The 24,669-nt window shown below is 41.9% G+C and overlaps 1 protein-coding gene across 1 annotated transcript in view; it reads left to right on the top strand.

Moving 5' to 3' along the window:
- The window catches only part of nampt1 (nicotinamide phosphoribosyltransferase 1), a 31,252-nt gene extending 8,922 nt beyond the window's left edge, over positions 1-22,330 (top strand). Inside the window, exons 3-11 of the mRNA XM_070900612.1 lie at positions 2,580-2,683; positions 4,862-4,990; positions 5,154-5,312; positions 5,816-5,952; positions 9,502-9,727; positions 11,264-11,383; positions 13,460-13,600; positions 14,281-14,415; positions 20,392-22,330. Of these exons, the coding sequence (XP_070756713.1) occupies positions 2,580-2,683; positions 4,862-4,990; positions 5,154-5,312; positions 5,816-5,952; positions 9,502-9,727; positions 11,264-11,383; positions 13,460-13,600; positions 14,281-14,415; positions 20,392-20,502 (1,262 nt within the window). The 3' untranslated portion in view covers positions 20,503-22,330. The remainder of the gene's footprint in view (positions 1-2,579; positions 2,684-4,861; positions 4,991-5,153; positions 5,313-5,815; positions 5,953-9,501; positions 9,728-11,263; positions 11,384-13,459; positions 13,601-14,280; positions 14,416-20,391) is intronic.
- Positions 22,331-24,669: the final 2,339 nt, after the last annotated feature.

The following is a 24,669-nucleotide window of genomic DNA, read 5'->3' as shown; positions in this document are numbered from 1 at the left end:
GCACACCAGCCACCACACGGGCTTGACAGAGCTAGGTCTTGGTCCAGTGGCAAGCATTACCCAAGACTAACTGGAGACCAGCTCCGCTACAGAGTGAGTGCGCGCACACATCGCAATGTGGGCTGTCCCATGCTGCCCCTGGACCCTCGCCTCTCCTGGGGCCCAGCTTCACGCCTCTCCTGGGCCTCGGTCACTTCCCTCGAGAACTCTTGCCGCTCCTTCGCCCATCCTGCTGTGCCTGCCCGCACTGCAATCAGCGACCTGGCTTCGTAGCCGTCGCCCTCCTGCAGCAGCACATGCTGCTCCCTGCAGTGGCATGCCGCCGGATGCCGCTCCCTCCAATGGCCCTGGCCTGCTGATGGTCTTGCAAGCCGGGACTGCGCCGATTTCCGGGCAGAGCCGCCGGACGCTGCTGCCTCCAATGGCCTCGGCCTGCTGATGGTCTTGCAGGTCGGGACCGGGCCGCTGCACCCTCCAATGGCCCCGGCCTGCTGATGGTCTTGCAGGTCGGGACTGTGCTGATTTCCGGGCCGCTGCACGCTGCACCCTCCAATGACCCCGGCCTGCTGATAGTCTTGCAGGTCGGGACTGTGCTGATTTCCGGCACGCTGCACCCTCCAATGACCCCGGCCTGCTGATGGTCTTGCAGGCCGGGGCCGCGCCGCTTTCCGGGCAGGACTGCCGTAATGTGTTGATGAATGTGGGTTCATACAGACATTGAAACAGTTACATAACATTCTTCAATGTAAACTTTAGATGTAGATCCACTGTGTTACAGGATTTCTTCCTGGATACTAGGGGAGGTGTGTGCAGCTTGCCTGCATTGGTACTTTTTTGCACAGTTAACTCTTTACACAACTTGGCCTGCCCAGATTTTGCAGTTGGCCTTGAAGGAACGGCACTCACCGTTCACTTCGCTGACAGTGCCCACAACATTTTTGCGGGCTTTTGAGCAGAAACTTGCTCTAATCCGACGTCTGATCCAGTGTGGTGCCCTCTACAGGACATCCGTGGTGTCTGAGCAGGTCACGCAACAGCAAGGCTCTTCAACCAATCGGATTGAAGAATCCTCATTGAGACATGGAGTCTAAACCTAAGCAGGAAATGCAAATTAGATTTAAATCATGTACAGAAAGCAAAATAAAGATTGGGAAAGGCAGATTGAAAAAAAAATAGATTTTTTAAATGTTAAATCTCCAACACTATAACTTCTGAAGGAATGAGACTCTACACTTGTAAAATTAATTTTTCAGGGCCAGAGAGCTTGATTGGCATTAATTATCACTTATCACACCGTTAAAAATTCACCTACACCTGAACGTATTAGCTCTAACTTTTTCTGGCGTCTTCAGTGGAGAACTAGTGACTAAGTACCCTAACTTCACGCAATTGCATTGGTTTTGGTGCTGAGCCTATTGGCGAGGACTGTTCTGATGCACCCTGTGGAGGAGCAGAGTATCTGACAGCAACATCCGCGCTTAACTGTGCTTGTGTGAATGCCAGCAGTTCGATTTACTACATTATAATGGTGAGCACTAACTATCTTGTTCTCGACACGAAATCTGGGCCATTGAGTTTGTTCTTACCATATTCTTATTGACATCTGTCTTGAATTTACATTTTAAACCCCTGAACTTGTACCATCCTGGGCATGTAGCAGTATTGTTTTCGGTTTGCTTTCTCTATCCCATTAAGCATTTTATATATCTCAAAGGTCCCTGCAGACATATCACTGAGGCCTTGGCTTATCCAGTAGTAGTTCATTGTTGTTGCCTCTGACACTGGAGTGCAACCAAGTTGATCCCCTCTGCACTGCCTCGAGAGCCTGGGTGTTCCATGATTATTACGGTGACCAAAATTGTATGTAGTACTCCAGGTACAGCCTGACCAAGACACTGTACGGCTTTAACATGATTTCTTGGGATGCAAACTCACCTGATTGGATAAACTTGATTTATTACTGCCTCACTGTTTAGACAGTGAGCACAGTCAACAAGCACCTTGAAGAGCTCCACTTTTCGTTTGGCAAATTCTCTTACCCAGAGTACAAGTGCCTCCTGGCACTCTGGAATACAGTAAATTGGACTGAACATTTATCAATGATCAGCCCAGTGTAAAGCCTATTCAGTTCTTCATAATATCTTGGCTGCTTCCTCTGAGTCCACAGGTTGCCTAGCTTTGTGCTATCTGTAAACTTTCATCTAACTACCAATTGAATAACATTTATTTTAATCCCAAATGCTGCTTTCCTCTCGGCTGTACAAAGATTGTTGACTTTACTTGGGTGAAAGAGATTACTTATTTGGTTACCAATTCATTACAAAAGGGTGAATGTTTGATTACTTTGACATGCTTTGATAATAAAATTGGTAGAATACTGTGACAATGAGAGCACTAAAGTATGAACAGGCTTTCCCAAAATGGTCTTTTCAGGAAATTAGTGCTGTTATTTTTTTTGTGCAGTAATATTTATAACGGTTAGGTCTGTTGGCTTTGCCACAAGAACTTAATGGAAAAACTCAAAATGGATCAATTGTTCAATCTCTAAATGAAAATTACTTCCTCTAAATTTCAAACAGGCAGAGTTGTAACAAAGGAGAAAATTCAAGAGGCCAAAGAGGTCTACCGAGAACATTTTCAACATGATGTATTTAATGAGAGTGGCTGGAATTATATTCTTGAGGTAAGAGATTTAAGATTTTGTCTGCTGTGAACTAGTGTCAGGAGACTATTGATGATTTTACTCCCTTAAACCTGCTGTTTTGGTTGCCAATTTTTGGCTTTCCCTTCTGAGCATTTAATTATTGCCAGAATAAGGTTTGGGTTATCCATTAGTCCCTTTACCAGATGACTATGCATGAGCTTTGGTAAATATCATAGGCTCTTTGACTGCAAGAGACTTCATAGTCCAACCAATTGTATTTCTTGATGTTATGTGTGCATTTATGGATAAAATTTCTGGACAGCAAGTGGAGATGGGATAAGACTTTGGCGTTACATTTTTTTGTTTCCCCCTCTTCACCTCACCATGCCCCAGTAACCCAGGGGTGCTGAGACAATTTGTTGCACGCTTCCTGCTGGCTTGGTTTAAGATCAGTTAACTCAGCACAGACTGGGATCTGACTTTCTTGATGCTCACTGCGTAAAATGATTATACTTGCATAAATATGAGTGAACATAAGAAGCAGGAGTGGGCCACACAGCCCTTTGAGCCTGCTCCACCATTCAATAAGATCATGGCTGATATTCGACGTCAAATCAAGTTCCTGCCTGATCCCCATATCCTTTGATTACCCTAGAGTTCAAAAATCTTATCTCTGTCTGCCTTGAATATACTTACTGACTCATAATCCACATCCCTTTGGGGTAGAGAATTCCAAAGATTCACAACCCTCTGAAGGAAGAAATTCCTCATCTCAGTCTTAAATGGCGGACCCCTTATCCTGAGACTATGCCCCCTAGTTCTAGACTCTCCAGCAAGGGAAAACAACCTATTGATATCTATCCTTTCAAACTCAGTATCTTGTATGTTTCAATGAGATTGCCTCTCATTCTCCTAAACTCCAGAGTATGGGCCCAATCTACTCAATCTCTCATAGGACAGCCTTCTCATCCCAGGGTTTGGAGGCACGCTTTTTCATAAGTGTATTTTAGAATCTTGTTTTGTTTTGCAAATGTCCCCTGGCAGCAAAAGCTCCTCAATTACTGTTAATTCTTTAATAGGTAGAGTGTTAAGCAATGGACATTGAACATGAAACATTTGAATGCACATGTAAGCAATGGGTTGGTCATCAGTAAAAGTGGAGGAGAGTTAAGATCTTGGAGTGATTGACCAGTTATTGTATTCTGCTAGTGAGGTGTTAGCATTGGAATAGATAATGGATTTAAATGGCTAACATTTTAACTTGTCAACTTCTGGCCACATTTAAAATATTATGTGCAGTGGTGGGCATCCAATCTTGAGAAAGATAAGGCAAGATGTGAGTGGCTATCTGGCATGGGTGTGACATACTGAATAATAGTACCTCATTCACATTGGTATGCTACCCTTTTTGGACAAGTTGGCAATCTGGATTTCTGCAAGCATTACATCAACTTGCCATTATATGCGCAGCTTGTCATGGTCGGGTGCAGAATAATGGCCAACATCTGCATTGGATTCTGGGATGTTGTCAGCTCCAGGTATTAAGTTGAAACACATGCCGAGCTTGCCTCTTTTGACCTCATTTGAATTGGTACAGGCAATTGGTCAAATTCTGTTGCCAGAATAATTTCCTTTGAGTTTGTAACATTGTAGCAATAAAATTCTGGCGCAAGTTATGAAGACTTAGAAAACTGAACTTGTTAGACGTTCCTTTAATGAACACAACTTGCAATTAGTGTTTTTAATGTAGAAAAATATTCTGAGGTGTATCAGAGATGTAAAGAAAATATATGCTGCACCAAAATATATGCACATTAGGGGGGGGGGTGATATAAGACTTGGATAAAGAGGTGGGTTTTAAAGAGGCAAATGTAATATTTTGTGGAATGCAACTAATACAATAGACTAAGGTTTTGTATCAGTGTTTTTTTTCTTCATTGAGTGTCGATAGACATTTCAGAACTTTATCTTGTAAGTTTTACTTTTGGTTATTTGCCTGCCTTAGATCAGTAAGTGGGGTGATGTCCTTGATGGGGCAAAGTCTACGTGGCTTATGGGATGAAGAATTTTGGGTAGTTTTTTTCCATTATTTGAGTTTCACCAATTTTTCATAAAGCACATGAAAATTATAGCTTGCTTTTGCTAAATTGTATTTTGATATTGTATAACAAAAATGCTGATACCTTGTTGCTTTTGGATTTTGATTCTCCATTTTAGAAACATGATGGTCACCTTCCAATAGAAATAAAGGCTGTTCCTGAAGGAAGTGTCATCCCTCGGGGAAATGTTCTCTTTACAGTTGAAAATACAGATCCAGAGTGCTATTGGCTAACTAACTGGGTTGAGGTATGCACTTTGTTTCTTTGGGGGAGTAAACAAATATTTGCAAGATATTCAGTCATCCAATTTTGTGCACTTTGCCCTTAATCTCGCTGTGGCTTGGATGTGGAAAGAATATAGTCTTTTGGAAACAGCGCTGACATATTTCTCTCTTCTTTTGGCTTTCCAGACTAGTCTTGTTCAAACTTGGTATCCAATCTCTGTGGCTACCAATTCCAGAGAGCAGAAGAAAATTTTGGCCAAGTACTTGATGCAGACTGCTGGTAATTTGGATGGACTGGAGTACAAGCTGCATGACTTTGGCTACAGAGGGGTTTCATCGCAAGAGGTAAGGACTTTGTGCAATTATCATGAATTTTTCCTAGTAGAGGTTTAACTGAATAATCACGATGGCTTGGGTAAGATGTCAGCCAGATTAACAAAACATTTGGAAGTCTTGAGTTCACAAAACCCTCTGTCTATTTACATTTTCTGCCCAAGAGAGTGAATTGGTGACTTAGTCGCAGTCCTGTGTTCACATTGCTCTGGAATTAATATACTGGGAACAGTTGTGCATGTGTGTTTCCTGTAAGGAGGTGCATGGTTGGAGTCAGAATCTTATCGTGGGAAATTATAATTAATTTTGCAAATGTTGGAAAGACTGCATGACCCGGATGTACGAACACTTTGTAAAAAGCTAAATTTACTTAATTAAAAGTAAATAGTTCCTATAAAAAGTTATGCTGTGCTGAAATTGTTACTTGAGTATGTAAATGTTCCAAAACCATGGCTAAATTTCATGCAGTTCAATTTAGTCACCCACATGTCACAATAATAAAAGATCTCTTTTAGACGGCAGGAATAGGGGCATCTTCTCATCTAGTAAACTTCAAAGGAACAGACACAGTTGCAGGAATCACGGTAATCAAGAAGTATTATGGAACGAAGGACCCCGTGCCAGGCTTTTCCGTACCAGCAGCAGAACACAGGCAAGCACTTCATAATTTTACTAAAGATTCTTGACTCTAGCTTCCCAAATGCAAGGCAGTAAATTTTACATTAAATGCTATGAGGAAGACTTTGCAAAGTACTTGAAATTCAATTTTGAAACTACTTACAATGGGCTCAAGTTTAGGACCCCCGCTAGAACGGCGCACATCGGAGAGGCCCGCCTAATTTGTAGAACTGAAAAAGCGCCAAATACTTACCTCGCGATTCTCCGATATCTGTAGGGCAGTTTCCAGCTCAGCGCAGCAGGAGCTGCTGGGGGCGGAGCTACAGCCCTGTGCCAAAAACAGTGCTGGAGGCTGCACGTCTACGCAGTCGCTCCTGGCCCTCCCAGCGTGTCCTGTCTCTGACCCTATCCCTGGCCGAAGGGATGTCGCCCCTATCCTGGGCCGAGTGGCCTGCCGGTACTTAACTCTTCCGCAGCGGCCCGCCCGGCATCTTCTTGGGGCAGGCCCCGCCCAAAGTCCTCGGCGGCAGCGGGGCCTGGCATCTTGCTGGGGGCGGGCCCTGTCTGGAGTAACCTCCTCGGTGGCGGGGCCCGCCCGAAGTCCTGGGCAGCGGTCATCCATCTGCTGGGGGCGGACCCCCCCGAAGTGCCATCCTCGTCTGCGGCGGGGCCCGCCCGAAGTCCTGGTCAGCAGACCGTCGTCTGCTGGGGCAGGGCCCGCCCGAACTCCTGGTCGGCGGTGGGGCCCGCCCCACCGGCATCTCCTGGGGGGGACCCCGTCCCAGCAGGCTTTTGGCGGGCTCCTGGTGCTGCAGTCGGTGAGTAGAAACTTTTTTTTTGATTGATTTTTATTTATCACTTATTGATGGCTCTATTTGTAAAAGTGAAGTGTTTAATGCTTGTAAACTTCCCCGCCCCCCCCCCCCCCAATCTATCATTCGTGACGCCTAATTTCTAAAGTGTAGGCAAGGTTTTTCTGAGCGTACAAAAATCTACACTTACTCCAAACTAACTTAGAATGGAGTAAGTTTTTGCTGCCTAAACTTGCAAAACAGGCGTAAGTGACTGGAGACGCCCCCTTTGAAAAATAAAACTTCTAAAATGAATTTATTCTAACTTACTTGAACTGGAGCAAACTAAATGCCGAGAATTGCAATTTCTAAGATGCTCCATTCTAAACTAGTTGCTCCAAAAAAATAGAAGTAACTCGGGCCGAAACTTGAGGATGTCAATCTATTCCCTTAAAACTAATTTGGTTCATATTTCAAAGTGAATGTTACCATTTGTGGACCCCTACCTCAGCAATTGAATCTTAAACACTACTCACATTTTAACCAAACCCCATTCCATTATAATACTGATTTCTTTTTTACTAATGGTTTGTTAGTCTCCTGTTTTGAATCCTCATTTTAGGTCGGACTTTGGAGAGGTTTACGATCGGGTTTTCGCCACGATTTGACCCTCTGTGGTGAAAACCCGGTCGCAAAGCCTGGGCGAGATCCCCGGGTACCTGTTTGTGGTGGCGCTTCCAAGTACCGACGGGGAGAGTTGCGCCGAAGTGGAACGACTCTGATTGCGTTTGCAGCTGAGTTTTGGCACTCTCCCGACCCGTATGCCGTGCCCCGAACAGTGCAGCCCTGCCAGCAGCGGTAAGTCAGAAAACTTGCAAAAAAGGGAAGTTAAAAGTTTTTTTTTTGCAGTGACTAATTAGTTAAGGATTTGGAGAATGTTTTTTGGAAAAAAAAATTTCCCCCACTCAAGCCGCCTCTCGCAGTGCTCCCGGTCCCGCACTAAAGCTGGCGAGGATCGCGTTTTTGCGCCGAGAACACTTGTGCAATGCCTCCCTTTGTGATGCCTAAAGGCTGAAAATTAGGCATTAAATCGTTAGCGCAACGAAAATGTTTATTTTCACTTATCGCTTGCATTTTCACCCAAAACCTGAACATCCAACCCTTTATGTTCTAATTGCAAAACCTATTTTACTTCACTGGCAGTAGAGAAGTTCTTAACTATACCTTTTTGTGATTTACTGTTCTTATTTCTGAGAATATTGTCATACAAGAGTTTGTTTATATCCTTTTATATTTATAAAAGTCCAAATATGATACTAATGGCCCAAGTTTCGGGTGGAGTTACTCCTATTTTTTTGGAGCAACTAGTTTAGTTTGGAGTATCTTAGAAATCGCAATTCTCAGCATTTAGTTTGCTCCAGTTCTAGTGAGTTAGTTTAGTTTTGTTTTAGTTCCGTTTTATTTTTCAGAAGGGGGCGTTACCAGCCACTTACGCCTGTTTTTCAAGTTTAGGCATCGAAAAGTTGCTCCAAAATAACTTGGAACGGAGTAAGTGTCGACTTTTGTGTACACAGAAAAAACCTTGCGTACACTTTAGAATTAGGCACAGGTAAGCCAGAGGTGGGGTGGGGTGGGGGAAAGGAAGTTAGGGGATTTTCCAAAGCATTAAACACTTCACTTAAAAAAAAAAAATATATATAAAAGAACCATCATCAATAATTGATAAATAAATCAATAAATAAAAAATAAAAAGTTCCTACCTCACCTACCCGTTCGGGAGCCCGGCCAGGGCAAGGGGCTGCATGCTTCGGGCTCCTCCCACACAGCCAGCAGAGCGCACACAGAATCTGGGGACCAGGAGCTACTGCGCAGACTCCACTGCGTGCATACGCAGCTGCCGGTGCTCTTTTTGACCAGGGCTGTGTGCTGCAGACTGGAAATCGGCACTCTACCTGCCCCAGGAGCCCATTCGGCCAGGGCTAGGTGCTGATCCTGCAGGCTGGAAATTGGCACTCTGCCCGCTCCAGGAGCCCATTCGCCCAGGGCTAGGGGCTGCGTGCTTCGGGCCCCTCCCACACAGCCAGCAGCACGCGCACAGAATCTGGGGACCAGGAGCTAGTGCGCAGCTGCCGGCACTCTTTTTGGCCCAGGGCTGTAGCTCCGCCCCCCTGCTAGTGTGCTGCGTCGCAACAGGCTTGCTGCACTCGGAAGAATCGCGAGGTAAGTTTTTGGTGCACTTTTCATTCCACAAAATAGGCGGGCCTCTGAGGTGTGCCATTCAAGCGGATATCGGAAACTTGGGCCCGATGTATCTGTCCAGGAAATTGTCATCTTGACCATATTCCCTTCTGCCATTTGCTGTTTGCAGGATAGACTGACTGGAACTATTTAAAATTTAAAATCAATAAATCCCTCGGGATTCTTAAACTGTATTCAGTCCTTAATTCATCTTGCAGAAGTTCTACTTTGATATCCCCTGCTTGTACTATTGGCTCATTTGCTATCTCGTTCCCTCTTAAGAACGTAAACTTAATCTTGCAAAGTTTCCTGTGGCATGTATGTATATGTTCTGAAGAGCTGAAAATAGCAGTGAGTCACTGAAATTGCTTAAAATTACTTGTTCCCGTGCATTATAGTTTTGAGGAGTTTGTCTTGTTGACTTAATTCTAATCAAGCTTCGTAAATCTTGAACTGATAGGGTTTCTTTACTTTTAGGGTAGTTTGTAATTGTATGCCAATCTGTCATTTGGACTGCTTCTTAAATGGTTTATATATTTCCTTTCTGTGAGCAGTACGATTACAGCATGGGGAAAAGACTGTGAAAAAGATGCCTTTGAACACATAATGAAGTTGTTTTCCACTGTGCCTGTATCAATTGTCAGTGACAGTTATGACATATATAATGCTTGTGAAAAAATCTGGGGTGAGGACTTGCGAAGTTTGATAGAGGCAAGAAGTCCTGAAGCGCCGCTCATTATTCGGCCGGATTCAGGAAATCCACTTGATACAGTTTTACAGGTAACTTGTTTATCTCTTCTTGGAATATAGTTTCCTATGTTACTTTGGATAGCTCCTCTAAATGTGCTGCAGAAGTATTGATGCGTATTTAAAAATTGTGAAAGTGCTCATTTAATATATTTGTATGGGAATTGAAATGGTGAAATAAAATATAATTTGTACTTGATATTTAGAAATGTAATTTATAATTAATATGTAGTATTTATTTTCTAAGAATTTAACGAGGTCTTAAGTGGCTCAGGCTGGTCTGATTCTTTTTGATTTGTTCGAATTGCACCTGAAGTTGAATGCTGAAGTTAGAATGGAGGTTTGTTTATGCAGGATGTTGCTAGCGATGTTCTGGGACTGAGAAGGAAAGGAAATCAGAACTGTGCACTTGTGAAACCGCTGAGATTGTTTTCTGATGACTAACAATATGCATGTTTCTATATTTTCTTCAGACTGAGATTAGAGTACTCTAAACAAAGCACCTCCCACTAAACTTTTTCATTGAATCAGATTGGCAGTACTGTTAATTTCTTTCCAAACTTGTACAAATCTTAGCTATACAGTGAGACCAAATGACTTTGATATTACTTTCAAGGATTTCCTAGACCGACTGAAACGGGCTCTAACCAATAAATCTGCATGGGCAAATTCTGTATACATGAGAATACTATGAAACTTGAGATTTAAAAAGGAATTTCTTCAAGTGTTGGAAATACACATGTAAAGAGGAAATAAAAATTGCCGTATATTAGGTGTGTACCCTTAATCAGAACTCTGAAGGGGATGTACCCAAAATGTCATAACAGGACTTGTCTTGACGCCTGCTGAGACTAGGGATGAAAACTATTAAGTGCCCACGGTCATCATGAAGAAGTCAATAAATGAAGGGGAAGTCTTCAGGTTTTGAAACAAACCAACATACTACACATTTTCAGGAAATATAAAAACAAACCAGAAAACTACAGAAGTGTTCGTAACGGGCAAAATAATGGAATCTACCATGAGAAACATGTGTAAAAATAGCATAATAATGAGCCAGAAGGAGCAGATTCTGCCTTACCAACTGTCTTGATTTATTTTAAATTAAAGCAGCCAGTGGATGTTGGAAATTCCTAGGATAGAAAGCCTTTAATAAAGTTTCTCTAAGTGAGATTGGAATAAGATCCAAATTAGGGACAATTTTGCATTGTCCTATGCCCATTCGGATCTAGATTGCCCAAGAATGACCTTTAGAGCCAACAGATATAAAAGGTTTGAATCTCATTATTCTGTGCTAGATTTGATTCAGAAATGTCAATTTATGTAACTAACTCGCCCCTGAAATTGCACTGATCTGTTCCAGACCCACTTTAATGGTAGGTCTAGTTCAAATTGGATTGGAGCGAAAGATGCAATGACTATAGACTGTTTGATATAAAAACAAATGCACTGTTCTGCACAAAGCAGTTTCATGTTATGGTTGGGCTTGAAATATCTAGTCAAATAATTGACCGTTGACGTTGAATGTCAACTGCTGAATTATCAAAATGTCAATTGTCTGACCAACAGGTTCTTGAGATCCTTGGAAAGAAATTTCCACCATCCGCAAACTGTAAAGGTTACAAAGTGCTTCCTCCTTATTTGAGGATTATTCAGGGAGATGGAGTGGATATACACACTCTGCAAGAGGTAAGAGTGTACAGTCCACCAACATAATTGCTAGTACCAGATTTTACTATCATGTTCTCATGTTTTCATGTAAAACTGAAGAAATACGAACAGGAGTAGGCCGTATGGCCTCTCGAGCCTGCTCTGCCATTCAATAAGATCATGGCTGATCTGATCATGGACTCGGCTCCACTTCCCCGCCTGCTCTCTATAACTCCTTATCCCCTTATCATTTAAGAAACTGTCTATTTCTGTCTTAAATTTATTCAATGTCCCAGCTTCCACAGCTCTCCAAGGCAGCAAATTCCACAGATTTACAACCCTCGGAGAAGAAATTTCTCCTCTGTTTTAAATGGGCGGCCCCTTATTCTAAGGTCATGCCCTTTAGTTCTAGTCTACCCCATCAGTGGAAACATCCTCTCTGCATCCACCTTGTCAAGCCCCCTCGTAATCTTATACGTTTCGATAAGATCACCTCTCGTTCTTCTGAATTCCAATGAGTAGAAGCCCAACCTACTCAACCTTTCCTCATAAGTCAATCCCCTCATCCCCGGAATCAACCTAGTGAACCTTCTCTGAACTGCCTCCAAAGCAAGTGTATCCTTTCACAAATACGGAAACCAAAACTGCACGCAGTATTCCAGATGTGGCTTCACCAATAATTTGTATAGCTGTAGCAAGACTTCCCTGCTTTTATACTCCATTCCCTTTTTCTCGAGACTGGGTTTTTACAGAAACTACTTGCATGATCGAAAGATAACCATTCAAAGCTAAGTATACTGCAACATCTATTTCACATCAAAGCGGATGGTGTTGGGAAGGATAACCAAAAGCTTGGACAGAACTGATTTTAAGGAGGGCCTTACAGGAGGAGAGGTGGAGGAGTTTAGGGCGAGAATCTCAAGCCACTAGGGCTACATCACTGAATGCACGACTGCCAATGTTGCGGCAAGAGGAGCAGCACCAGAATCAGCAGAGTGGAGAATTTGTTTGTGGGTGGGGGGTGGGGGGGTAGGTACAGTGTTGATGGGTACAATGATGGGGAGGAGTGAGACCATTGATGAGATTTTTAAACTTGAGACGTTGATGGGGCTGGTCAGTATAGACTAGCAAGGATGAGTGGAACTTGTTGCACTTTTTTAACTAGCCCTTAGACATTTTATAGTTTTTTGAAAATTATTCATTCATGGGATGTGGGTGTCGCTGGCCAGGCCAGCATTTATTGCCCATCCCTAATTGCCTTTGAGAAGGTGATGGTGAGCCGCCTCCTTAAACCACTGCAGTCCATGCGGTGAAGGTATTGTTTTTCGTGGCAGTTTGTTACAACTAAGTGGCTTGAGGCTTTTCGCCATCTACAAGGTATAAGTCAGGAGTGTGATGGAATACCCTGCACTTGCCTGGATGAGTGCAGGTCTAATAGTCGAGCAGATTCACCATCCAGGACAAAGCAGCCTGCTTGATTGGCACTCCCTCCACCACTGGCATACCATGTCTGCAGTGTATACCATCTGCAAGATGCACTGCAACAACTCGCCAAGGTTTCTTCGACAGCACTGCTCAAACTCGCGACCTCTACCACCTAGAAGGAAATGGGCAGCAGGCGCATGGGAACACCTTCACTTCCAAGTCACACTATCCTGATGTGGAAATATATTGTTCCTTCATAGATATTGGGTCAAAATCCTGGAACTTCCTCCCTAACAGCACTGGGGAGTACCTTCACCTCACGGACTACAGCGGTTCAAGAAGAGGGCTCACCACTACCTTCTCGAGGGCAATTGGGGATGGGCAATAAATGCTGACTTTGCCAGCGATGCCTGCATACCAGGAATGAAAAAAAAACTAATAAAAGTAACAATGACTGATATCAGAAGGTTCTTCACGCTAGAGAGTGATTAACTTGGAATGGACTTCTGTCTACAGTAGTGGAAGCAAAAACACCGGAATCTTTAAGAAACAATTGGATGCAGCTGTGGTGGGAGTGCAGAATTATTATGGCTGGATAAAGTAAGATGAGCCGAATGGCCATCCTCATCAATAGGTATATTGTAGTGTACCATCTGTAAATGTCTAAAAGGAGCATGCATTGTTTTTCAGATTGTACAAGGAATGAAAGAGCATAAATGGAGCATTGAGAACATTACCTTTGGATCTGGTGGCGCTTTGTTGCAAAAGATGACGAGAGATCTTCTGAGTTGTTGCTTTAAGTGCAGTTATGTAGTAACCAATGGCCGTGGGGTATGTTTGCTATGTAGAGTTGTTGGTCAGTATTTTCAACAATTATAGGTCCAAAGACAGCTATTGTGCATTGATGTTTAGGTGGAGAAATTACTTTGGGCTTGATATCCATACATTTGGCTGTATATTCAGGCTATCAATCGACTCTCCAGAGCAATAAACAATTACTCCGATTGTCTTGTAACGCAGGAGTGGGGAAAAAACATTGAGCTGCTGATCTGATTATTTTGGTAGTTCAGTCCCTACAAGTAGACCTAGATAATTATCTACAGTAAATTAAATTGGTTGTCCCACAGGCTGGAAGGGCAGTGGGGTAACGGAGGTGTCTGATACAATATGGGATCAGTGTTGTGCTTTACAGCTACAACTATTTTCTCCTACAGTTAACTTGCTGGTGTGTGATGATGCAGCAATTCCTACACTACCTTGCCTACACTAGGTATGAGGACAGGCGGTGAGTGTTGGTGCACTACTTGATCCACACGTGCTTTCCAGTGGTGGTCATTGGATAACAGTTATGAACCTGGAACCTTGCTGATTCTTCTGGGTTCATACCATAAACATAACTTTGAGTAATGTTTTTCGTATAGGTATTTCAGTATACTATAGTAATTGCTTTCTGGTTCAACTTATAAACGGTACTTTAGCATGCCTGTAAATAAACCATTTCTCATTTTTAGGTGAATGTTTTCAAAGATCCAGTTGCGGATCCAAACAAGCGATCTAAGAAAGGGCGTCTGTCTTTGCACTGTACTCCTTCAGGGAATTATGTTACACTTGAAGAGGGTAAAGGAGAGCTTGAGGAAAATGGTCCTGTAAGTAATTTCATATGTCCTGTTTTCTCTCTCTTTCTCCCCCCCCCCCCACCTCCCCAATCCCCCTTCAAACAACATAGAAAGCTTAATTAACCTTGGTATTTGGGTCACATTAAGTAGATTAGAAACTGATCCAAGCATTAACATCTGTGGGATTCTACTCTTGCCTCCCCAGACTGAGATTATACCACTCATGAGTACTGTTTTCTATTTTTTTGAAACTTTAATCCAGTCCAATGTTGTATCCTGGATTCCTGTTAGTTTAAGGAAATCCTTACTGTGGAACTTGTCAAAATCAAATTGTATCCCAATATTTTAGATATCATCAACTTCATACATTGCCCTCAAAAGAATATACAAACCAAATGATTCTGGATCATTGGCCACATAAATACAGACAGCTTTTCTCTTGGAACGGTATAGATAAAGGTTATGCAGTGTGTGTATGAGTGAATTTTAAATAGGTGCTTTGAGGTAACACGAGGCTTATTGCAAAAATCAAAACGCGCGATATGAGAGGGAATGTAGCCACCTGGTGAGAAAGATGGTTGTGGGGGCAAAGAGTAGGGGTAAATGAACAAATAATATTCAGATTGGTCATGGTGTGCCCCTTTTTGTTAAATTATTTGAATATAGGCACAAGATTTGCTGGTATCAAATCAAGGGAGAATGATCAGGTATGAGAGAGAATGCAGGAGGGCCTAGGTTAGTAGAGTGGGCAAATAGATTGCAGAGAAATGTGAAATAGTACTTCGGTGGTGGGAGAGAAGTGGTTAAAAATAATTCCATCAAGATTATTAAAACAATGGAGGAACTGAGAACCAGGAGGCAGATACATAGATCTTTACAGATAAATGCAGGTAGAAAAGGCCAGGAACACAAAAGACATGAGATTCTGCATTTTTATATATGGGACACAAAAGCAAGGAAGTGATGACATTACTTATACGACATTTCATATATTGTCAGTAGCTTTGAGCACCTGATTACAGGAAAGAGATTGGAGTAATGGAAAGGGTACAGTGAAAACTGCATTTGAAGAACGAAAGGCTGATATTTTTCTCGGTAAGATTATGGGGAGATTAAAAATTCTAAATATTTTGAGGATAAACTGAGGGCATAAATTTCCATCTACTCCTTCCCTGTGTCACCATGTAGTATCCTTCCCAATGTGCTGCCAGACACCCCCACCACCCTTTGGCATCCCTATTGTTATGCCACCCAACTTTTAGCCTCCCCCTTCCCCCTCCACGTCTATCTGCTGTCCTCACTACTGTATCCAGTCTCCATTGTCCTTGTACCATAATTCTCCTTGACCCTCCTATGTGATTGCCCAACTTACCCCTGTGCAATTCACCATCTTCTCCACAGCATCGTGAAATGAGAATTTTGGCCTGCATATCCTTGCTCCCTTGACGATCTGTACTCAGTCCTGCTTCTATTTGTCAAACTGGAGCTGGGTTATAAAGCACATGTAGCACCATAAGCAGATCATAATAGCACTTTAAGAATATATAGGAACGTGGGCCTCAAGCCTAATCTGCCGTTCAATTAGTTCATGACTGATCTGTACCTCAACTCTATTTAACCTGTCTTTTTTGCCTTAATGCTTTTCCCTGACTCAAATCTATTGATCAGTCATGAAAATGTCAATTAGCCCAGGATCCACATCCTTGCTCTATTTAAAAAAAGATTTGCCTTTCACATCTCAAAGCGCTTTACAGCCAATGAAGTACTTTTGGAGTGTAGTCACTATTGTAATGTGTGAAATGCAGCAGCCAATTTGCACACAGCAAGCTCCCACAAACTGCAATGTGATAATGACCAGATAAACTTTATGTTGATTGAAGGATAAATATTGGCCCCGGGCACTGGGGATAACTCCCCTGCTCTTTGAAATAATGCCATGGCATTTTTTACGTCCACATGAGAGAACAGACAGGGCTTCTGTTTTAACGTCTCATCTGAAAGATTGCACCTATGACAGTGCAGCACACCCTCAGCACTGCACAGGGAGTGTCAGCCTAGATTTATGTGCTCAAGTTCCTGGAGTGGGACTTGAACCCACAAACTTCTGACTCTAAGGTGAGTGTGCTACCCACTGAGCCACAGCTGACACCGCACTTATAATTGTGCCCCTTTGTTTTCAATTTCCCCCGTCAAGCTTTCTTTATATCTACCCTATAAATTCCCATATAATTTTAAAGAGCTTGATCAGATCAGCTTAACCATCTAAATTCAAGGAAATACAAACCAAATTTAAACCTTGGTAACATTCTGGTGAATCTGAACACTACCCCCTCCTAGACCCAATATATCTTTGCTGAGGTTCGGTGCCCAAAGCTAAACGCAGTACCCTAGGTGGGTCTGACCAAGGCACTGTACAACTGAAGCATCACTCCTCACCTTTTTTTGTATTCTAATCCCCTTAAGGTAAAGGCCAATATTCCATTTTGATTACATTTTCTACTGTGTGCTAATTTTCTGTGCTCTGTACACTTGGATACCTAAATCCCTTTACTCCGCCACAGCTCCTTGTCTCTCACCATTAAGAAAATATTCCAATTGGTATTTCTCAGGTCCAAAGTGGATGCCCTCGCACATCTCTTCTCCTTTTCTCCCCCCCCACCCCCAAAATCATAGTTTTGTCCCCTTACTTGGTCTGTATGTCCCTTTGTAACATCCTGCTCCACACTACTGGCTGTGCTTCCTAATATCATGTCATCAGCATACTTGGCATATAAGCCCTTAATCCAAGTCATTAATATCTGTTTGGGAAGCTGAGGCCCCAGATTGCCAGCAAAAACAGTAAAGCTATGGGACAGGCTGAGGGAAGAATAGCAATAGGAGCAGGACTGGGTGAGTCAGCAAGAATATGTGGGCAATAATGCATCCAAGTGGGAATGCATCCAAGGGTCTCAGCAGGCAATTTCCCATTTGGTGTCGAGTAGGGGCAAGTAGGAACAGAGCAAGATCTTTTGCAGAGGTGGGAGCAACAGGAATGGGAATTAGTCCGATGAGGGAAAGGTTCGGCAGCATTTGGGAGGGTTAGTATGAGGAGTGGAAATGACACCTGCTTCATATCTTGGGACTGGTGGGGTGATCGTGGGCTGCCCCAACCGGTGAGAGAACACCACCATAGGTCGAGACTATAAATATAGCTGGAGCGCCGGGCCCTGGAATATCGTGATGGAGGTGCAGCGAATGAGGGTACGGGGCCCAGAAGAGCCAAGGTCCCAGAGGCAGCACGGACCTGCCCACACTGCGATATGTGTGCGCACTAGGTCCGTGCAGCAGAGCAGGTCTCCAGTCGTCCTGGTTAATTCTTGCCACTGGATAAAGACCTAGCTCTGTCAAGCCCGTGTGGTGGCTGATGTGCAACGGTCACCACACGCTAAAAAAATTCACGCACCGGCATCTTCCACTCCCTCAACTGGAGTTCAGGATTGGAACATCGGGTCCTTCATTGAAACATCTGTGAACTCTCGTGGAAGCAAGTCATCCTAGTTCGAAGGACCGCCATGAGGGATGATCTTGGGATGGGATGTGTTCAGAGCAGAAATCCTCCATTACCTTTGCCACCTCTAATTTAGGCAAGATCCTGTTCAAAGCCTTTGTAGTTTAACGAATGGGCTTCCTCAAAGTCATGGCTAAACCTTCAAGGAATTCCATTCCTGTAGTTAAAAGAAACCTCATTCCTATCCTTAAGTGGGAATTGGCGTTTGAAGTGTAGGGAGGGTTGTCCAGTGATTCTAGAGATGCACAGGTTTACAATTTTGTTAGATGTGCACAGAGGAAACCTCTTCTCTTCCCCCACCCCCCCCCCCCCCCCCAACCCCGACTACTAAAATCAACATTTAAAATTCACAAAAGGTCTTAGTAAGGAGTGGAAATTTTTCTTTTTTTAAAAAAAAAGTGAAAAGACCCTCTTGAGGAAATGCTGGTTGCTGGAATGTGAAAGTATGTGGATATAGAAAGTAGTGGTCAGAGTATTTTTATTTATAAAGGAGGCCTGGGGGTGGCACAAAAGGGGAACAGGATGTTTTCAAAAATAGAACGTGGCTGGTGTCTAAAAGAAAAGTAGTTATGCTGTTAAGGTAGGCACTTTAAACATATTGAGAGCACTCATTGTATGTGCAGCATATTTTTTTAATTTTAATTTTCCTGAACACCATTTTGGAATGGATCTCAGCACTTATTGTACAAGCAACTTGGGTTTTCACAATGTATTAATCTTTATATTGGGAGTTTCCATTATATGTTTAAAAAAAAAATACTAAAAAATCTTAACAAAAGGAAGTAAGGTTTGTGGATAGGAAGTTTGTGTCCAATGTAAAACTTGCAATATGTAGATCGATGTCAGGTTAACATGTTGAGTATGATCACGAGAAACCCGGTTTCTTTTTTGAAGTCCAAAAAGAAAGGCAGATTCCTGAAATGTTTATTTTCCATCTTAATTGCTCCATTGAACTATTCTATTTTGCAGATTGCTTGGTTAGCTGAATATTTTTCTTGAGCAAAGCTAATCCAGCTTTAAAAATCTTCTGCTTTTCCTCAACTGATCTTTCAATCATTTCCCAAATTTAAGTTCAAGCCTCCTTTGAATTTAGCCTTTCTAAAATCTACTGTTTGTCCTTCTCCTTACTGAGGCCTTTTAATTTTAAATGTAGTAGTGGGGGGGAGGTTTCCTCTGCGCCACATCTAACAAAATTGTAAACCTGTTAGAGAAAAGAACAAGCGTGTGATTTCATGACACCATTGGAAACTCCCCTAGTAGCATTTAGTAAACTTGAGTAAGTTCTGCTGCATTGCAGATGTTATAAATACAGGAGCATCAGACTGTATTTGGCCTATTCTTATACATCACCTCATTCCAGCTTATTTATTCATAGAACAACATGGTTAAAGCATGGCTGCTGAGAAGTGCACTTAGTCACTTAAAGGGACCATAGAAATTAGCAATTCTGCAGATGCAGTTTTCCTTTTATTCTTGCTTCAAGCAGACAATATGCTTGTGAAGACCTCTATCCATTTTGCCCCTTCAAGCAGAACTAATGATTCCTATTGTGAAATGGATAAAATCAGTAAATGGGCACATAGGAAATGTATCCTAAACTCAGTCTGATCTGGATAAATAAATCTAATTAAACATTTTGCTATTCTGCTTAGTGGCAGAGTAGTTTTCTATTCTCTTCTTTCCAAAGTCATTACAGTTCCTTTCCTTGAGGTACTGCTGATGCACTCGAGTTGAAATACTTATCACTTGTCTGTAGTATGCTAAGTACTTGTTCTGGACGAGTGGAGGGAAATTATACGCAAGGTCGTAGAAGTGACAAGCTAGTAGCTTGCAAAAGAAATGTCGGGAGGGGCATGGTGAATTATTGAGTTGATGCTGAATTAGCTTAGAAAAGATGGGACAATGGGCGAGGAATGAGAAGGAAGAACAAGAGCACCAATGTCAAGGAAACATCACCTCACAGGTTCTCCAAGTCGCACATCGGACTTTGACATGCCATTCCTTTGTCGCTTAGTCAGTGTCCTGTGATTTCCTACATAATTGTAGGAGCATAATCGCCACAAGGAGTACAGCACTTCAAGGAAACTGCCCTCTGCCACCTTCTTAGCAACTAAGGTTGGCGAATTTAAATGTGGCCTTGACTGCATCACTCGCTTCCCGAGAACAAATAAAAAGACCTAATGAAGGGGTAGGTATTGCAACAATGATGTAATGTTCATGTTGCATGTTTAAAGAATGATGTGTGAAAGCGTAAATCCAAAATAAGATGAATGTTAGTGAAGTCTATCAGGAATAGTTGAAGTGCATTTCCTTCCTTAAAATTTAGAGGCACAGCAATTTGTACATTACCAGCTTATGGCTGTGTCTGCCAATTCGTAACTTTAGTTGACCAGCATTGTTATTTTCTTAACTTGCAATCTGATCTACTTGTATCTGACTTAAATGTTCTGAATTTACAGGATCTCCTGCATACAGTTTTCAAGAATGGGAAAGTTATAAAGAGCTACACTTTTGATGAAGTGAGGGAAAATGCTCAGCTGAAGAGGTGTAAATGGGAAGACTTTCCATAAATCAGAGTTCATGTCAAATATATATATGTACACAATGTCATAAGTCTGTTGTGGGTTCAATGCACAGATGTATATATTATAGCAGTTTTAAAATTTACCTATAAAATTGAAAAAATTTATAACTACTTTATGCTGTGCCACGTATAAACAGCAAATAAGTCAAACATACCCTGATCATCCAGTGCAGTTTGTATTTTTAAACTGATGCTTGCTGTACACAAATTTGAAGTGTGTTGCTTTGAACAGCTGCTGCTTGTGTTGTAATATGTAAATTGTGAGGTATAATAGTGGCAACCTGGAATTATGAAGATGTGCAGATGTTGGTCATGTGTTTGGACTGGATAACCTACTTGACGAAAATTTGGCCAATATTGGAAGTAATTTAGATATATATTTTTAGTGTACATGTATACCAAATCCTTTTCAATCTTCCTATCTTATGGAGTTTTTTCTTTTAATGGGGTTCTATTTTATAATTCCAGACTGTTCCAGTTTGGGAATAAGGTCAGTTTTGCAGAATAAGAAATGCAGTTGTGGCAGTGTACACCTATTCTGTTAAGCAAAGTTTTTTTGCGCACAAATTTGTTTAGATTTTGAGGGGATCGGTAGTTAATAGTGCACTTTTTTATAGACCTATTTGTGTGCTGAAAAATGTAGGCTTTTTAAGAACTTAAACACCAAGGAAAGTGAAATGTCCAAACACAACTAAATTTGCAGCTTGATGGAACAATCAAAAGTGAATTTATTCTTCAAGGACTGTCGTTTTGTCAGTTAATTTTGATTAGACTTGCCCATGCACTTGTTGAGCTACAGTATTTTATTTCGTCATGTTTCCAAAATTGATAGTAAGGGTACTTTGAGATGCAAAGTTTATTTTGCCTTTTTCCTATGTACAATTTAAATTCAGTTAACTCTCCCAACAAATGTTTTGTACACTGAGGTAACAATGGGATGGAAGGGGGAATTAGACACATCAATTAGCATATTTCTCCCCCCCCCCCCCCCCAGTAGAAAGTTAAAATAAACCTAATTTTTCTCTTGCATTGCCAATGTAAGTAATACATTTTGTAACTCTTCGGCCTTAAATTCTACCTTCCATCCTATTGTAGTTTTCTACAGAAAATTCAATTCCTGAGACTGTTGTATGCACCAGTGGTGTGTAGTATGCTTCATGTATTCTGTACTATTGTTTCATGTTTCCAGATTTGGATGATTTTTCATGTTTTTAGTATTCCTTACTGTAGCAATATACCTAAATATTAAAACCGATCGTTAGACTATGCAATAGGATTTTTTTTGAACATGTCAAGTGAACATATTGATTCCATTCATCTGTGATGAAATGGCTTGAGCAGAAATTTTTAAGGACAAGATCATGAAAATCAAGTACTTTAGGTGTAGCAAATTCTGTTTGTCCTTTTTCCCCTCCCAGCATAGAAGCCAAGAGCCGGAAGGACATTTGCTACAGTTCTAACTGGTTACAAACAAAATGGTTTAACCTTAAATGGCTCATCAAATTTGAACAGGCTCAAATGTCATTTGTTGTCTGACCTAGGGCTTCCTTTTGCAGTTGATGTTACACAGTGATCATAGATTGTGTCTGGGGGCGAAAGTGGGAAGAATGTTATCCAAATGTTTATTAAAAGCAACTGGAGCACAAGATCAAACTGGACAGTAAATGATAGAACATTAAAATAAATCACTATTTTTAAGTTTGTTTACTAAAACAAAAGTAGTTCAGCTTGGATTAGTCCAAATTGCAAAATGTTACTGTCTTCACCCTCCAGATTTAAGGAATTCGTGTATGAATAAATGTGTTAAATGAAAACTTTTGTAGTGAGCTCTTCTTGAAGATCAATTATTGCCATTAGCTGATCTAACTGTTCTGAGAATTGCAGATTTCTCTAAAAGAATGAGCTGAGCAGAGTGCAAACAATTTGGTATCTGGTTTTGATGAATAAATTTCAAAGTGAAGTCATGAAATTGAATAACTGATGCAAATTTTCACTTCTAACTAGATCTGAGAATTGAATAACCATAGGAGGAAACTGCCGAGGAGACAAAAAAACTTGTCACTTGACATAACATAAGAAAATAGTAATCCAGTGAACGAAACGTCCAGAATACCAACCAAATAGTTAATTTTATGGGCTCAAAATTGGCCAGGAGTTGCTCCATTTTTTTTTGGAGCACCTTGATTTTTCTGGAATATCTTAAAAATCCACATTTTGCACATTCAATTTGTGCCCATGTAAGTGAGTTAGGATTTTTTTGGTTTTTTTTCCAAAAGAGGGCGTTACCAGCCACCTATGCCCGTTTTGGTCATTTAGGCCTCTTTGACCAGCTAATAGTTACTCCAAACTAACTTAGGCCAGCGTATGTAGAGAGTTAAGAAATCAGTGCAGGTAGGTCAGCAGAACTTAATGACTTGACTAAAGAATGTGAATAGGATCAAACAGCTATACAGGACATCACATAACAAACTTCACAAAGTTACTTTACTATACAACAGAAGCATTCATAGAAGCTTAAACTATAAAAATAAAAAGTAAAAGATAGTTAAATTAAATTGCCCTAATCTCGCCACTAATTTGTGCCAACAAATCATTACTTGCCACAACAAATCTTAGCAAACATTAACATAATGAGCAGCCAACAGCAATGCTATTCAAACAAAGCCCAAGAGATAAAATGCTGAACTGGAGCTTTCAAGCTGGTTTCAAAGTGGAGAGCTGCATAGTGCCAGTCATACTTGGAATCACATTTTAAAATAACCAAACACCAGCTAACTACTTCCTGTATTCTGCAATAATTATGGAGTTATGTACTTAATTATAAACTTACTACAACACACCATTGCAGCCACACGATCGCTATGTCCAGTCTGAACAAGGCATTTTCTCCTGCAATGGGCCGGCCTGTGCAGTAGGCCACACGGCCTGGTATAGGGGCGGGATGCATCAGGTTCCACGCTGCAGCACGCACAGAGGCTGGGGGCAGGAGCTACTGCGCATGCACGTGCACTCCAACGCACGTGTGCAGACATCCCGGCACTGTGTTCAGCGCAGGACGCTGGTTCCGCCCCCAACAGGCCATGCTGCATGAAGACCCGGGAGAGGCTGGACAGCGTCCAGAGTGGGGACCGATTTTTTTTTTTTTTAATTTAAATTTTTTTTTTTTAGCAGTTTTCCACGCAGAAAGTCGGCGCATCTCCCGTGAGTGCGCCGAAAAAACGGGTGAGCCAATTTTGAGCCCAATGTCTCTAAATGTTGCTGTCATTTCAGAATCTTCCATGGACTCAGCAGGCCTCAGTGCAGCACTTTTGATCCAAGTCTTGTCATTTAGAATTGTTAGCTACCTGATCATGCAGCTCACCTTTAAATGGGTTAATAAACAAAGCAACCTGATTGAGGAACATCTCTTACTAGGGTTGGCTTCCAAGCAAGTGCTGCTAACACAATTTTCAATGCAGGTGGCTGGGGTTGAAAGAATCTTTAAAACTCTTAGAAGTGGAATGTTATAAAATTTCTTGCCCATCCTTGAAGAATTCTTGTAGATGTGTGTGAGACTTGGAGCAGCTATCATGGGCGACTTTAATCTACATATTGATTGGGCTAACCAAACTGGTAGCAATGTGGTAGAGGAGGATTTCCTGGAGTGTATTACATAGAAACATAGAAAATAGGTGCAGGAGTAGGCCATTCGGCCCTTCTAGCCTGCACCGCCATTCAATGAGTTCATCGCTGAACATGCAACTTCAGTACCCCATTCCTGCTTTCTCACCATACCCCTTGATCCCCCTAGTAGTAAGGACTTCATCTAACTCCTTTTTGAATATATTTAGTGAATTGGCCTCAACAACTTTCTGTGGTAGAGAATTCCACAGGTTCACCACACTCTGGGTGAAGAAATTTCTCATCATCTCGGTCCTAAATGGCTTACCCCTTATCTTAGACTGTGTCCACTGGTTCTGGACTTCCCCAACATTGGGAACATTCTTCCTGCGTCTAACCCTGTCAGAATTTTAAATGTGTCTATGAGGTCCCCTCTCATTCTTCTGAACTCCAGTGAATACAAGCCCTGTTGATCCAGTCTTTCTTGATAGGTCAGTCCTGCCATCCTGGGAATCAGTCTGGTGAACCTTTGCTGCACTCCCTCAATAGCAAG

This window comes from Pristiophorus japonicus, chromosome 15 (genome assembly GCF_044704955.1).
Source record: "Pristiophorus japonicus isolate sPriJap1 chromosome 15, sPriJap1.hap1, whole genome shotgun sequence".
Taxonomy (NCBI): Eukaryota; Metazoa; Chordata; class Chondrichthyes; family Pristiophoridae; genus Pristiophorus; species Pristiophorus japonicus.
This window is presented reverse-complemented; position numbering and strand designations above follow the sequence as displayed.